Source organism: Propithecus coquereli, unplaced genomic scaffold, assembly GCF_000956105.1.
Source record: "Propithecus coquereli isolate 6110/MARCELLA unplaced genomic scaffold, Pcoq_1.0 Scaffold101, whole genome shotgun sequence".
Taxonomy (NCBI): Eukaryota; Metazoa; Chordata; class Mammalia; order Primates; family Indriidae; genus Propithecus; species Propithecus coquereli.
Genome location: NW_012133970.1, coordinates 5,471,441 through 5,487,335, shown reverse-complemented (window position 1 = coordinate 5,487,335; position 15,895 = coordinate 5,471,441). Strand labels below are relative to the sequence as shown.

The 15,895-nt window shown below is 45.1% G+C and overlaps 1 protein-coding gene across 1 annotated transcript in view; it reads left to right on the top strand.

Annotated features, from left to right (window-relative positions):
• Nucleotides 1-13,538, top strand: part of MSN (moesin) — a 64,839-nt gene extending 51,301 nt beyond the window's left edge. The window contains exons 4-13 of the mRNA XM_012643545.1: nucleotides 642-916; nucleotides 1,943-2,026; nucleotides 2,753-2,899; nucleotides 4,073-4,169; nucleotides 5,914-6,077; nucleotides 8,527-8,657; nucleotides 8,912-9,072; nucleotides 10,238-10,330; nucleotides 10,665-10,889; nucleotides 11,378-13,538. Coding sequence (XP_012498999.1) covers nucleotides 642-916; nucleotides 1,943-2,026; nucleotides 2,753-2,899; nucleotides 4,073-4,169; nucleotides 5,914-6,077; nucleotides 8,527-8,657; nucleotides 8,912-9,072; nucleotides 10,238-10,330; nucleotides 10,665-10,889; nucleotides 11,378-11,542 — 1,542 coding nt within the window. The 3' untranslated portion in view covers nucleotides 11,543-13,538. The remainder of the gene's footprint in view (nucleotides 1-641; nucleotides 917-1,942; nucleotides 2,027-2,752; nucleotides 2,900-4,072; nucleotides 4,170-5,913; nucleotides 6,078-8,526; nucleotides 8,658-8,911; nucleotides 9,073-10,237; nucleotides 10,331-10,664; nucleotides 10,890-11,377) is intronic.
• Nucleotides 13,539-15,895: the final 2,357 nt, after the last annotated feature.

Genomic DNA, 15,895 nt, shown 5'->3' with positions numbered 1-15,895 from the left:
CGCCAAGCAGCATATATGTAGGAATGTGGCAGGCTTTCATCTTGGTATCTTCAACCTGGCTGACCTTGTCCTTAGAGGTCTCCCTACTGTCCTGTGGCTTGTTTTTCTGATTGTGTCTAGGGGGTGAGTGCCCTACCTTCTGCTGGTAGAGTCTTGTTTTTCTAAAGAGATGAGACTTTTTGTGGACAAATGCAGAGCCATTAGGAATCAGTTTTAGGCTTTAAAAGAAGATCAAGTTTGTCTAATTTTCAGGCCTCAGTCATAATCCCAGTCTTTACTTTGCTAATTCATAGAGTTGGAGGACACTTAAAAGAGGAGCTCAAAATAGGAGCTTATGCTGACCCTCCGAGTTTGGGGGCGGTTGGTAATATTGTCAGATAATGGTGGCTTGAAGGCTCCTGACTGTCAGTGGTTGTTAGGTAATTTCAGGAAGAGTTTCCCAACAGAAAGTGATTATAGATAAGGGATTGGGTCCCCAGTGAAAGTAATGTCTCCTGTCAGAATTACTAGCTGGGTTGCCACCTGGCTCTCTGGAATTACCCAAATTGATGACCTTTCAGTGTTTTTTTCTCTACCCTACAGCCACTCCCCCACCCCTAAAGCCTATTTTTTGAGAACCTATAACCCGTTGCTGCTCTCAGGTGACTGCCCAGGATGTGCGGAAGGAAAGCCCCCTGCTCTTCAAGTTCCGGGCCAAGTTCTACCCTGAGGATGTATCTGAGGAATTAATCCAAGACATCACACAGCGCCTGTTCTTTCTGCAAGTGAAAGAAGGCATTCTCAATGATGACATTTACTGTCCTCCTGAGACTGCCGTGCTGCTTGCCTCCTATGCTGTCCAGTCCAAGTATGGCGACTTCAACAAGGAGGTGCACAAGTCTGGCTACCTGGCCGGAGACAAGTTGCTGCCACAGAGGTGAGGTGGTTCCCTGGCCTTCTTTGCCCTGGCCAGAGGGGGCTGCAGCCTAGGGCTGACCAATGCCTGCAGCACAGAAGCTACCAGATCTGTTCCTCTCCACTAGGGTCTGTCTGAAGACCGTGTTATGCTGCTCAGAGACACATTTGCATAGAACGTCATACCCTGTTGTTTCTCTGGCCGTCCAAATAAAAAGTCTTTTCCCCCCACTATGTCTGCCTGATTACAGAACGTCATTACCCTGGAGGCAGGTGCTTATATAGCCAGAGATGGATGGATTTGTTTTTCTCCTCCCTGGTTCCATTTTCTCAATCCTTTTCACTGATTTAGTCCTCTTATATCAGAAGTTCACATGGGAGAGATAGAAATATGCAAGTCAGGGATATAGGGAGCTCAAATAGTCTTTTAATATTGATAACCAGTGTACAAAGCTTTCTGCTTTCTGCTTCAAAGTTGAAAGCCCTCAAACACTCATTATTTTTGTTTCAGAATCACAACAACATACAATGAATAAGGCAGGCATTATCCTTATTTCTTGGCTAAGGAAATAGAGGTGCGCAGATGCTTACAGAGGCAGAGCAAGACCTGGAACACTAGTCTCTTAATATTTTAACCCTGGTTTTTTTTCTGCTGCATCCATTGGCCATTTCCATAGGCTTTTGGATTAGAAGAAAAAGCCTTGCTTCATTCTGGGAGCCCCAGTCCCATTGGAGCTGTGGCATATATACAACCTACCAGAAGGTATTAGGGATAGTGGCTGTGACCTGGGGTACCCCCTGAGTCATTGCTATGATATCTGACATGGAATGTTTAATCAAGCCTTGTTTACAATCTAGTAGGCCTGGCAGTTCCTTATGTCTAATTTAATGCCTACCTGCTGTAATTCCAGTCTGCTTCCAGTGTGACCTCAACGGACCAACTCCACACCCTCTTTCCATCAACCCCTTAGAGAGTTAAGTGGGCTTTCCTTTCCTCCTGCATTTGGGCTTTGTGCTTTAAAATACTTATCTCCCATTGTCTTTCCAGAGTCCTGGAGCAGCATAAACTCAACAAGGACCAGTGGGAGGAGCGGATCCAGGTGTGGCATGAGGAACACCGGGGCATGCTCAGGTAAGCCTGCCCAAGCAGCCACGGGCCCCACTGCCCTTATAGAGGGAAATGAGAGTGGGTTCTGGGGAGAAGAGGCAGATGACTGGGACATTGGTGGGTGTTGGAGAAAGAGGAACAGGGATGATACTAGCACTTAAAGATAGAAGGCATACCAGAACAATTATAAGGCTATTTGTTTGTTTGTTTGTTTGTTTTGGCTAATGGTGGCAACCGGTAACCCAATCCATTTTGACCATAGAGAAACGGAGGGGACTCAGGATCCCCAGGGAGCTGCTAGGCCACCAGGGATTCCTCCCCAAGAAGGAAATGGAGAAGGAGCTCTCTAAATACGGCAAAGCATTTGGGGGTTGTCTACTTGAGGAAAAAATTTCATCATTTTGCTATCACTGCTCTATCTGAGCTCTGCTAAGAATGTGCCTATATAAGAGGCTGTCACAATGAATGGGAGGAAGAAAATTGCTTCTTTGGCAACTAACATGCTAGAGGCTAGCGAGTGTCAGCCCACCCTTATTCCCTTTGGCAGCATTAGACCCTAGATTTTTGTCAGCAGGTTTTGCTTGGCAAAAGTTATATTGTGCTCTGTTCTCCATCATCTGCTTGCTTTTTTCCCCTTCCCCACTCCTGATAGCAAAACACTTGTAAGAAGTACAGAGCAAGCAGGCTTTCTATCTTCCTGGGTCTAATTCACAGGCTCCCCTGTGTGGTCTCTCACTCTGTGTCGTTTAGGGAGGATGCTGTCCTGGAATATCTGAAAATTGCTCAAGACCTAGAGATGTATGGTGTGAACTACTTCAGCATCAAGAACAAGAAAGGCTCAGAGCTGTGGCTGGGGGTAGATGCCCTGGGACTTAACATCTATGAGCAGAATGACAGGTATACCCAAGACCTCTCTTAGTTTACTGGGCCACTCTGACATGTAGGTCTTACCCTCACTATGTTGCAGGACTATATCTTTTAGGTCCCATCTCAGTTGTTTTTCTACATAATTTAGTCTAGCCCAGATAATTTCACAACCTCCCTCAGGCCTCTAAATCTTGTATTAACTAGACTTACACAGTTCACTATGGTAGCTGCTAGCCACATGGGGCTAGCGAACAGTTGAAATGTGGCTAATCTGAATTGAAATGTGCTGTGTGAATTATACACTGGAATTTGAGGACTTAGTGTGAAGAACAGAATATAAAATGTCTCATTACTATTTTTAAAAATACTGATTTACATGCTGAAATGATAGTATTTTAGATATATTAGGTTAATTAAACTTATTAATTCCACCTATTTCTTTTTACTTATTTTCATGTGGTTGGTAAGTAAACAAACAAATGCTCCATTAGCATACATACACTCATTTACTAAATTTACATACTTTTCATTACTATTTTTAAAAATACTGATTTACATGCTGAAATGATAGTATTTTAGATATATTAGGTTAATTAAACTTATTAATTCCACTTATTTCTTTTTACTTATTTTCATGTGGCTAATAGAAAACTAAAAATTATATATGTGACTCTCATTATGTTTTTGTTGTACAGTGCTGGCCTAGAAACTACTTTGTGTTGATTGAGTGGCTTTTGGTCTATAATCCACTATAGCCTTATCTCTCTTGCTTATATTTTTCCCTTAGTCTTGGTGAGGATAGAGATAGATAGATTATTATTCCATATAACTCCTGAATCTTGGAGCTCATTATTTACCTTTTCCTTAACTTTTACAATCTCAGACAGAAGAGTCTCAGTTAAATGGGGTCGGGGATTTTCCTGAGGAATTGTTACAAGATCCATGTCTCAACCAAAAATAAAACAAAACAAACCTCAGAGATTGGGACAAGGAATCATATGTTGGTTGTGGTATCAGGAGGTCCTTTGTGCACCCTCGATGCTGGCAACTGATCTGATGGCTTGTGATAATGCTGGCTGAACTGGCACTGAGTCTACCTCCTCAAGGGAGAAGTTTGGGGTGGGGAGAGACGGCAAGGTACCGGCACTCTATGTCCGTTTTGTCTTGGCCTTGTCCTGATGTTATTGGTCTTCATTTCTACAGACTGACTCCCAAGATAGGCTTCCCCTGGAGTGAAATCAGGAACATCTCTTTCAATGATAAGAAATTTGTCATCAAGCCCATTGACAAAAAAGCCCCGGTGAGTGACTTCTTTCTCTGGCCAAGACAGGTACTTGCCGAGGCCTGGATAACACTAGGAGCAATGATGTCATTCTATTTTTCTCTTTCTTTTCTGATGCATGCATGTGTGCGTGTATGCACGTGTGTGCACATGCATGAACAGGAGGCACAAATGGAGATTGGGGATGGAAGGAAATGTCAATGCCAAGAAATGGCCAGGAGGCATCCTGTACCTGGTGTCACCCTGCTACCTGTCTCCCTTGCTACAGATGAGGGAGAGCCACAGGCAGTCTTAAGTGCTGCTTCTTAGTTATTGTCATCTGCTGCCCTGAGGCTCTGGGGTAGAGACAGAGAGTACATTCTCATCTTTCCAAGGGCCCCAGAAAGTGGACACTGTTCACGTATTTATCTTTAATTGTGGAGAAAGGGCAGAGCCAGTAGAAGTCCACATCCAAAGATGATCCTCCAAACTTGCTTTTTGGTGTAATTTTACCGCTGTATCTCAGACTTCTCTCTAGAGCAACCCAAGACCAGTAAAATGCTTTGGGCCCACTCATTCCTCTAACATACTCACCACACTTCTCACTCACTCAGTTGCCTGTGGCTGACAAGACTGGACAGCTGGCGATTGAGGGTAGGATAGGAAACTGAGCCGAGGGTCTGCTCTTCTGGTGTACATCATGTCCAACAAGGCCAATGGCTGTGCCAAGCCTGACCCTATTTGTGAGAGCTCAACCATTCTTCTCTAGCCTTAAGGTATCTGAAATTTCCTGTTAGGGACTTTACTTATGTTATCTCCTTAAACCCTCAAAAACATGGTCAGGTAGGTACTAGCACATTCATTTTATAGCTGATGAAAGTGGGGTTTAGAGAAATGGGGAGTGATTTGCTCAAGATCACACAGCTAAAAATAGTAGAGCTGGGATTTATACCTAGGTCATTTGACCTTGAGAGCCTGTGCTCCTTCCACTGTACCCCAGCCTTGTGAGATGGTAGCAGTTTGGGGTCAGTGGCAGAGGAGGTGGTGGTTAGCCTGTCAGCTGGTGACTTTGGTCCAGTGGTATTTGTAGTAACAAACTTAAACTCACTGGATTTTCTTGTGTGTGTGTGTGTGTGTGTGTGTGGTTTTTTTATTGCTGCTGTGCTCAGCTTTCATCAAAAAAAAAAAAAGGTAAGTAACAAAGCCAGCTGAGATCGAGGCCTTGTTTAAGAAACAACAACCAGGACCATCAATGCTTAGGAGATTTGTGTATTTATGTATGTATTTACAGTCTACCTTGTTCCAAAAAGAACTTAAGGGGCTAGGTCTAGGATATGCTTTTAGGAGATGACAGAAACAGTCCAGGCACCCATATTGTACCCATCCGGGTATTATGTAGGGATTATTTGGCTTCTAAAGAGGTCCCCTGAGACCCAGCAGGATTCCTAATTAGCAGAGAAAGACAGTTCAGATCCCTCGACTTGATTAAGGGTAATTTAGGATGTTTTTCATAAACAAAGGTTGAAAGAAATTGTATATTAGTGGGAAAAGCACTGGTTTGAGTGTCAAGAAACCTAGGTTTCTATTCTTGGGTCTGCCACTGACATGCCATCTGACCATGGGCAAATCACTTCATCACTCTGGTAATTAGTCTTCCCATCTGTAATGTGAAGGATTGGATTAACATAATCTTTCCAGTGCTTTTGGACTTAGCTTTTCAGAAGGCAGAAGGTCACTTTCACCTGTCCCTCCAAACCCTTTCTGATTGCTGTTTTCTCACCAGGACTTCGTCTTCTATGCTCCCCGGCTGCGGATTAACAAGCGGATCTTGGCTCTGTGCATGGGGAACCATGAGCTGTACATGCGCCGCCGCAAGCCTGACACCATCGAGGTGCAGCAGATGAAGGCACAGGCCCGGGAGGAGAAGCACCAGAAACAGATGGAGCGGTAGGTGCTGCAAAGCTGGAATGGGGGCCAGGGCTGGAGCAAGGAAGCTTCTCAAAAGTGCATATCCTGATAAGGCAGGACATGAAGCCAACCTAGGACTGGGAGAGAGAGAGAGCGCTATGTGCTCCCCCTGCTCCCCATTCAGCCTCAGGCATCCCTGTTCCTGGGAAGCAAGCATCAGAAGCCTAGGCTTTCAGAGGCTTATAGAAGGGACAGGCATTTCACAGTTCCCCATTATCTATGCCTTTCATGCTATTGATGTGCTAGGCAGACTTTGGGTTGCTCCGGGCTGACCGACCAGTATAGTGGCAGTAGTGGAGGGCTCCATGCACATTTAAACTTGGATTCTACAGGGCTTTTTAAGCAGAATTGGGCAGAGCCACCAAAATTTTTCCTACAAAGCCCCTAGTCTTTGCTCCATAGCCCTTTGCTACTCAAAGTGTAATCTGAGGCTCAGCAGCATCAGCATCAACTAAGCAACTTGTTAGAAAGGCAGGATCTAAGACCCTACCCCAGACTTACTGATTCAGAATCTGCATCCTAAGATCTCAGGTGATCATTTCTCCAAAGATTTGCCAACAGACACGAAAACATCCTTAATCATTAGGGAATTGCAAATCAAAATCACAATGAGGTGCCACTTCACACATACTAGGACGGCTATAATAAATAACAACAGAAAATAACAAGTGTTCTTGAGGTTCTGGAGAAATTAGAACTCATGTGCATTGCTGATGGGAATGCAAAATGGTTCAGCCACTGTGGAAAACAGTATGGCAGTTGCTCAAAGAGTTCAACGTACAATTACCATATGTTTCCACAATTCCACTTCTAGGTATATACCCAAAGAATTGAAAATAGGTGTTCAAACAGGTACATGCACATGTATGTTCATAGCAGTACTATTCACAATAGCCAAAAGGTGAAAACAGCCCAAATGTCTATGAATGGATAAATGAATAGGCAAATTATATATACATACAATGGGGTATTAGCCAATCCCCTAAAGGAATGAAGTACTGATCCATGCTGCAAGGTGGATGGACCTCTAAAACATTGTGCTCAGTGAAAGAAGACACATATGAAAGGTCACATATTGTATGATTCCATTTATATGAAATGTCAAGAATAGAAAAATAATCGAAATAGAATGTAGATTGGTGGTAGTCAGGGGCTAAGGGAAGGGGATATGGGGAAAAACCACTTGATCGGTGTGGGGTTTTACTTTGGAGTGATGAAAATGTTTTGGAACTAGAAAAAGGTGGTAGTTGCACAGCATTGTGAATGTACTAAATGCCACTGAATTATTCACTTCAAAACAGTTAATTTTATATTATGTGAATTTCACCTCAATAAATTATTTTAAAAGATCCTAGGTGATTCCTATGCACGTTGAGGTTTGAGGAGCACTACTCTAGTCATACTCTATGTCATAAAGAGTTTGGAACCTTGGGAAGCTTCTAATCAAGTAGGCTGGAAAAGACTCCATTTATGAGAGGTTAGACGCTAAAGTTCACATTTATTCAGAAAAAAATTACCAAGATTGAGGAGGGCAGTTTACAGAGCTGGATCTGGCAAGAACCTGCCCTTTAGGCCCTCACAGTCTAATAGGGGAAAGAGAAAAAATAATATAGACCAAAGGCTGTGTCATTTATTCATTTAATTAATATTTATTGAGTAGTGGAAAAAAAAAAAACAGACCAAAAATCCCTGCTCTCATGAAGCTAGCATTCTAGTGGGAGGAGGCAGATAAAATAAATTAGAAGATTATATGGTATTTGAGATTGTAAGAAGTGCTGTGGAGAAAAATAACAGGGAAGAGAGATCAGGAGAAGGGTAGGCCAAGTATTTGGAGGGCTCAGAGGGAGAGAAGACATCCAGCCAAGGGAGACAAGAAGCCTTCCTAGAAGAGGTGCTAGGGCAAGGAAAAGGAAATACTTATTCCAGGTTTGCAAAAAATTTTGGAAATAAGCAGCCTAGAGCTTGGCTTTATGGCAGACAGAGTTAGACCTAAGGACTGATGCCCTAGCCACAGAGATTGACAGACGTGAAGCACAGCATCCCAGCATAGAACCAAAACTTATTTCCCCATAACTCCACAAGGCAGACAGGGCAAGACTTACTAGATTATTTTACAGATAGGGGAACTGAAAACGAGAGCAAAGCAGTGACATAGCTAAGGTCACTCAGTGGGTTAGTGGCAGAGCTAGGATTCCAGTTTGGGTCTCCTGACTCGGGCAAATTGACCAGACTCTGAGCAAACTGGCCCACGTGGCGCTATGACGTGAGGACAAGGATGTGGAAGTGAGGGAAAGTGGCCCAAGCTTACAAGACCTGGGTGTGTTGGCAGGATGGGGGCCGAGGGACCCAGGGCCAGGAAGCCTCGGGAATCCCCAGGTTTTCATGCAGCCTTACTATCCTGTTCCATCTGTTTTTTCTCCTTTTCTAGTGCTCTGCTGGAAAATGAGAAGAAGAAGCGTGAGATGGCAGAAAAGGAGAAGGAGAAGATTGAACGGGAGAAGGAAGAACTCATGGAGAGGCTGAAGCAGATCGAGGAACAGACTAAGAAGGCTCAACAAGGTGAGGCTTGGAGTCACCTTGGAGACTGGGTTTTTCCAAGAGCCTGACTCTGTGAGCTGGAGACCCTTCTGTCTGAGCTGCAGACTAAGACAATGTAGTTGAGTCGTGGCCACAGAATAGATGAAGGATGGGGCAAGAAGACTGCTCAAGACCTTCTGCCAGCTGTGCCCTGGGGTGGAGCATTTCCAGGAAGGAAACTAGTGTATCATCTTCATTGTGTTCTTCACTACATTTTCCTCTCTTTTTCTGCTCAGAACTGGAAGAACAGACCCGCAGGGCCCTGGAACTTGAGCAGGAACGGAAGCGTGCCCAGAGCGAGGCTGAAAAGCTGGCCAAGGAGCGTCAAGAAGCCGAAGAGGCCAAGGAGGCCCTGCTGCAGGCCTCCCGGGACCAGAAGAAGACCCAGGAACAGCTGGTAAAGCTGAGGATGGGCTGAGATTGTGGGACCTAAGTTCTTTCCCTTGTCTGTCTACCTATTTATAGCTACCTCTGCCTACAGGGCTGGCTCTTTCCAGCAGGCTACCACTCCACAGGCCTTTAGCAGATAGCTCATTCGGAAGCAAGCTGAGAAGTCACTGGTATAGCCCAGAAATTTTTGCAGTGTCTCCTAACTCTTAGTTTTTATTTACTTTTTTAACCCTTGGGGATCTGAGCAGATGACCTGGCAAAGGAAAGGGGAGGAGGAAAGAAGGGACTCACACTTAACTGAGTTCCTACTGTACCTATGTTAGTAATATCTCCCTTTTCCTTATTTCTTTATTTCCTCTTCCTAGTAACCCTGTGGGATTAACCCCATATGGGATAATATTCCCAGAAAAGAAATTAGGGCTCATGGAGGTTAAGGGACTTGCCAAAGGTCACACAATGGTAGCTGAGTAAGGATTAGAACCCATTTCAGCCTCCATTTGAAGGATTTGCTCCCTGAAATCACATGTAAAACTGTGTGTGCCTTTGGGTGGGTATCCATACTCTGATCACAATTTCCAAGGTTTTTGTGACTCAGAAGATAAGAAATTCCTTGGCATATGCTCTTCACCTATACTGTTTGAGGTAGGAGTAGAGGGAACTAAGGCCTATCTCTCAGGGGAAACCTGTCATTGGAGATTTGCCCAAGGTGTGCAGATGTGCATAAGCTTTTTTCCCTTGTTCATATCACCTTGTGGCTCTTGACTGTCTTTCCTATACTTGTCCTAGGAAGTGTCTTAGTGGAGCCCTAAGTGTTCTAAGATAGCAGCAAAGGGTCTGCCACTTCAGGAAGTGACCCAGTAATCTCCAAAACTTTACTGAGGCCCCAACTGCGTACTTGGCAATACTGAGAGGAGGATGGGGGGAGATACGAGGAAGGGAGAGAGGCAACATGTTGCTTGTCTTCAGGAGGCCTACAGTCTAGGTGGGGAGCTCTGACTTGTAAGGAAGTAGTGGATTGGGAAGATGGGACTGGAGTGGAGTGGTCTATAAAAAGAATCTCCAAGGCAGCAAGCAGGTGGAGCAGCAAGTTCTTCCTGGTTCCTTGGAGGAACTGTGATTGAAGCCCTGAGGACTAGAAACTCAACTCTCACAGGCTTCCAATTTATCCATAGGCCTTGGAAATGGCAGAGCTGACAGCTCGGATCTCCCAGCTGGAGATGGCCCGACAGAAGAAGGAGAGTGAGGCTGTGGAGTGGCAGCAGAAGGTAAGTCACAATGCCCAGAGCAAGCACATATATAGGGACCAGCTCCTTAGATTCTTTAGGTTTGGGCTCCCTCCCCTTTCCATTCTTCCTTGACAGCAGGCATTGTGGGAGAACACATTCAAAGCTTCCTCAAATACTTCCCAGAATTCCCCAATACTCCTAGAAAGTGCATACAATTCTCCCGTTTTACAGCTGAGGAAACTAAGGATCAGGCAGATGAAGTGAGTTGTCCTACCTGGTACCTGCCTCCTGCCAGACCATCCTAGGCATGCACAGGATGCCACAGGTTACCTGGTCTGATTGAAGGTCCTTCTCTCCTTCTGTCACTGGATAGGCCCAGATGGTACAAGAAGACTTGGAGAAGACCCGTGCTGAGCTGAAGACAGCCATGAGTACACCTCATGTGGCAGAGCCTGCCGAGAATGAACAGGATGAGCAGGATGAGAATGGGGCAGAGGCCAGTGCTGAGCTGCGGGCTGATGCTATGGCCAAGGACCGCAGTGAGGAGGAACGGACCACTGAGGCGGAGAAGAATGAGCGTGTGCAGAAGCACCTGAAGGTATCCAGGCAGGGTGTTGACTTAATAGCCCATGGCCTTCCCTAGAGCATTATGGGAGATAGGTATAAGAGCCTGTGGCAGTGCTGTAGGGGAGCCTGAGCCTTTCTTAAGTGACAGCTTATTAATCAGACCCTGGGCCACCTATTCCCTTTTTGATTTACTTTATGCCCCACCTCCCACCTCAACTCCATTCACCTCTTACATTCAGAAAATATCGAGCTGATAAAATTCCTACCTTAATCTTTGGCACATTGTTCTACTCTCAGAGGATACCCATTATCAATTGGTCCCCTAAGTTTGTGGATTTATTTAAAAATTGTTGCCCCACTGCAGTCCTAAAAGGCCTGGAAATGGCTCCCTCTCTTTCCATATATATGGGGGGAGGGGGTTAGAGTGAGAGAGAAGAAACAAAAGAGAAATCTGGTCAAATGACAACAGATAAAATGAGAGGAAACCATTGACTCCTGCTTCCCCTTGCACCCTTACAGGCCCTCACTTCAGAGCTGGCCAATGCTCGAGATGAGTCTAAGAAGACTGCCAATGACATGATCCATGCTGAGAACATGCGACTGGGCCGAGATAAATATAAGACCCTGCGCCAAATCCGGCAGGGTAATACCAAGCAGCGCATTGATGAGTTTGAGTCCATGTAGTGGGCACTCAGCCTCTAAGGACCCCGTTCCCTTCTCCTTGCCCCCGAACTCCTACACCCTCGCCTAACTCACACTGTGCTGGAGCCACTAACTAGAGCAGCCCTGGAGTTATGCCAAGCATTCAGTGCAGCTAGGAGACCAAACTTTGCTCTTACTTCCCTGGGCAAATAAGTGGCCCACTATGGTGCCAATGGGACCTCCTTTCCCCTCTCTGTCCCATTTAATCTATCTTGCTAGAATATACCACTTCCCCAACTCAGAGGCACTTCCTACTTGATTTGGCAAATACCCCCACACTTACTGTTGTTCTATGGGAGTCAAGTGTGGAATAGGTTGAAAGCTAGCCCCCACCGCTGCCCCACCACTGCCTTCCTCTTCAGGGTCCTGTGATTTGCAGGGTTGAAGTGTCACAGGGTTTAGATAAAGAGGCAGGGCCCTGGCAATCTGCTTTAGGATGCCAACTGACCTAGGTTCTGTCCTCCCAATGCCCATCCATTTTAGAGTTATTTAGGCTTTTGTAATGACTGGAGGATAAAGAGATATTTAGTCATTCTTGTTTCTACCTCCCAGATTGGGCCTGTTACAAATTCAGTCCCAATAAGCCTTGTCCCTGAGTTTAGGGACTCAGTTTCTCCCCAGGGTGGGATGGGGGAGACAGTGCCTTCAAAAGGCTGAGTAGAAGATCCTGCCCCAATGCCTTATGGGAGCCTAGGCCTGTCTCAAGTGAGCTCAGTGGGCGGAGGTGCCCCTTCCTTATTATTCCAGGTCCCTGGTCCCTTCTTGGGATCTGCCCCTCCCCCTCCAATCCCCAAGTCCCCTCCAGCTTGGAATAGTAGGAACGAGTACCCAAAAGCCCCAGCAGCCCTATCAGGACTCTTGCCAAAGAAGAGTAAATGTTCACACCTGGCTTCAGTATTTTCCCTGCCAGGGGTTTTAAATCACTTCCTCCGTCAGAGTTACTTGGGCCACAGTTCCCGCTTCACAGCCATCTGGGCCTTGGTATGGTGAGCCCTAGAACTTGATGCCAGTAGGCTCAACTGGGGAGTGGCGGGGAGAAGCTGAGAGAAGCCTATTCCCCTAATCCCATAGTTTACTGAACCCTCTCAGGTGCCCAATACACTCTTCCTGTCACCTCCCTCCAAGGAGGTGTCTGGGCCCTGCCTCTGTTTGACAAACCTCTAACCCAGGTCTTGCTGCCAGCTGTGCTGTCCCTTGGAGCTGTAGAGCAGAGAGCTGCTGGGGATTCTGGCCTGGTCCTTTCTACACCCCCATGCCTTACTCTCAATCCAGAAGCAGCCCCCTCCTCCTCTCTGACTCACGTGTGCTCTTTTTCTTTCTGCCAGTATTATATATTCTAGTAATATCTAACTCAATATTGATTTCTGCCTTTCTTGCTAATGCACCATTAGAAGATATCAGTCTTGGGGCAGGATCATTTTGGCCTCATTCCTTTACCACCCCCACACTTGGGATGCATATACTATATTACAAAAGGATATTTTGCCAAAAATATTAATGTAAGGGGCTTTCAGTATTAGTGATGTCATCTGTCACTATAGGTCATACAATCCATTCTTAAAGTACTTGGTATTTGGTTTTATTGTTCCTGTTTGCCTTCTCCCCAGGGTTCAGTCCCCAAGGGGCCATCCTGTCCCTCCATGCAGTGCCCCTCACCCAGAGCCTCCCTCGATCCCCTTTCCCCTCCTACCCCTCTATGCCTGACCTTGGGGAGTCTTGTGTGCATTGCTGTGAATTATATTGATACTCACTTGGTCATATACCCTATGTTGGCTAAATTCAAACCTGGAATTATGGGGCAATCAAGCTGCCTTAAGGGCAGTAACCCACCCCCAGGGAGGCTGGGGAGAAAGATTAGATTTTGTATTCAGGTGTTTTTTTGTGTATGTGTTTGTGGGTTTTTTAAAAATTGTTTTTGGAGGGGTTTATGCTCAACCCATGTTCTATTTCTGTGCCAATAAAATTTAGGAAGACTTCACTGTGAGTCAGTCTTTCTTTGTGATATGGATAGGTGGCTGTAAGATATTTTGCTGCAATTTCTACTCTGTGGACCACCTTCCCATCCTTGTTCTCATTTTAGTTCTATGTGGAGGCCGGATATGACTATCCCCATTATATACATGAGAGAAGAGAATGGGCTCAGAAAAGTAGAATAACAGCCTAAGGTCACAGGACTGTCTGACTTAATAGCCTATGCCCTTTCTATAGCTCCAGGCCAATTTTTCTAGTGTGGATGTGGGCCCCACACTGACCATGTGATACCCCTGGACTTGCTTGGTATTGGGACCTAGGAGGTACTTTGTATCTTTGGACTTCTCCTGGGGTGGTCAGGCCCTGTCCTCCCTCTTTGTCAGGAAGGCCTCTAGGCTTGTCCCACCTCCTACTACTTTCACTTATTGCAGTGCTGATAAAGGTCATGGAAACAACCTTGGGCCCTGTTGCAGAAAGCAGTGGGGAACGGAGTGTGTGTGAAGTGAAGATGGAGAGTGAGTGTATGTACAAAAGCTATTAGGTTGTATTTTATAGTTTTTAAAACATGTATAAAACATTTTATAGCCGAGATACGGTTATCCTCATTTTGCAGATGAGGAAACTAAGGCCCAGATAAAACTTAAGTCTGGGTAGTCCTGGACCTCGTACTCTCACTTACCAGCTCCCTTCCTGCTGACCAACACTTACAAGGAAAAAAAGTAAGTTATCACGAATCCACACAACTCTTTGAGGCAGTGGCTACCAAACATGTCTGCACATTAGCATCTTTAAAGATTTCAAAGCCCAGACCATATTCTCAGATCAAATTATAATCTCTAGTAGTGGGATAAAGGCACCCGTATATTTGATGATTCTAGTGTGTCCTCCTGGGGGACGACAGACATGTATAGGAAGAGCAGACATTTGCACAGCTTCAATTCTAAGGTAGCAGAGAGAATTCTAGGTTTCTAGAACATCAGTGTAGGAGGGGGCCTTACGATTATCCACTAATAATTAGCCCAACTGTAGTTGTTGCCTTGGAGAGTGAAGGGCCTGTAGATCCCCCCCAAACTCAACTAGAGGATGTCTGCTTTTGTATGTTAGGCTGTATATGTGCAAAAAATTTATTTTTTTTAAAAGGGGAAAACAGCCAGGCATGGTGGCTCACACCTGTAATCTAAACACTTTCGGAGGTTGAGGGAGATTGCTTGAGATCGGGAGTTTGAGACCAGCCTGGGTAACATACCAAGACCCCGTCTCTATAGAAAATTAAAAAAAATTAGCTGGGCATGGTGGCACACACCTGTAGTCCTCGGTACTAGGGAGGCTGAAGTGAGAGGATCTCTTGAGCCTAGGAGTTCGAGGCTGCAGTGAGCTATGATCATGTCACTAGACTCCAGCCTGGGCAACAGAGTGAGACCCCGTCTCTAAAAAAAAAAGTGGGGGGGAACAGGGACTTCTTCCAGGAAAATGGATGTGGTAAGCTGGATAATGCCACCCTAAAGATGTCCATTTCTAATCTGTGGAACCTATGAATATGTTACATTATATAGGATGTGATTATGTTAAGAATTTTAAGATAGGGAGAGAGTACTATATTATCCAAATGGGCCCAATATAATCATAAGAGTCCTTAAAAGATGGAAGAGGGTCCAGAATCAGATTTACAGATGGAATGCAGCTGGCTTTGAAGGAGGAAGAGGCCAGGAGCCAAGGAACACAGGTGGCCTCTACAAACTGGGAAAGTCAAGGAAACATTGTCTTCTAGAGCCTCCAGAAGAGATGCAGACACCCTTCTGACACCCTGACTTTTAGTTCAATTTCAGCACATTTTGGACCTTTCATCTGACCTCTATAAGTATAAGGTAATAAATTTGTGTTCTTTTAAACCACTTAACATTTTTCTCCATTTCTTGAAATTCTCTATGCTTTTTAAAAATAACCTGTTTTATTTTATATAGAATCATAAATTACAAACTATTATTTTGCTCAATCCTTTCAACCACCACGTGAGGCAGACATGCTAGAGGGTATTAGCTCCATTTCACAGGCAAGAATGGAAACACTGTTCCCATATTTAGTATAAGACAGCTGGGATTTAAGCCCTGGGCTTCCATACTCACAACTGCTTTTTTCCCATGACTTTGTGATACATCATTTTAAAGTAATCTGATTTCACAATGTTTTAAACTATAAGAGTAACATCCAGAACGTCTATTGCTGGCAGGTTAACTCTGGAGCCAACCCACCTAATTAATTACCTCATAACCTGGCACATTTTCAGGCACTGTTATACCTCTAACTCAATTTCACAGCTATGTTTGAGGGCCGCATGAGCCAAAATTGCAGCAAAGCTGACCCGAA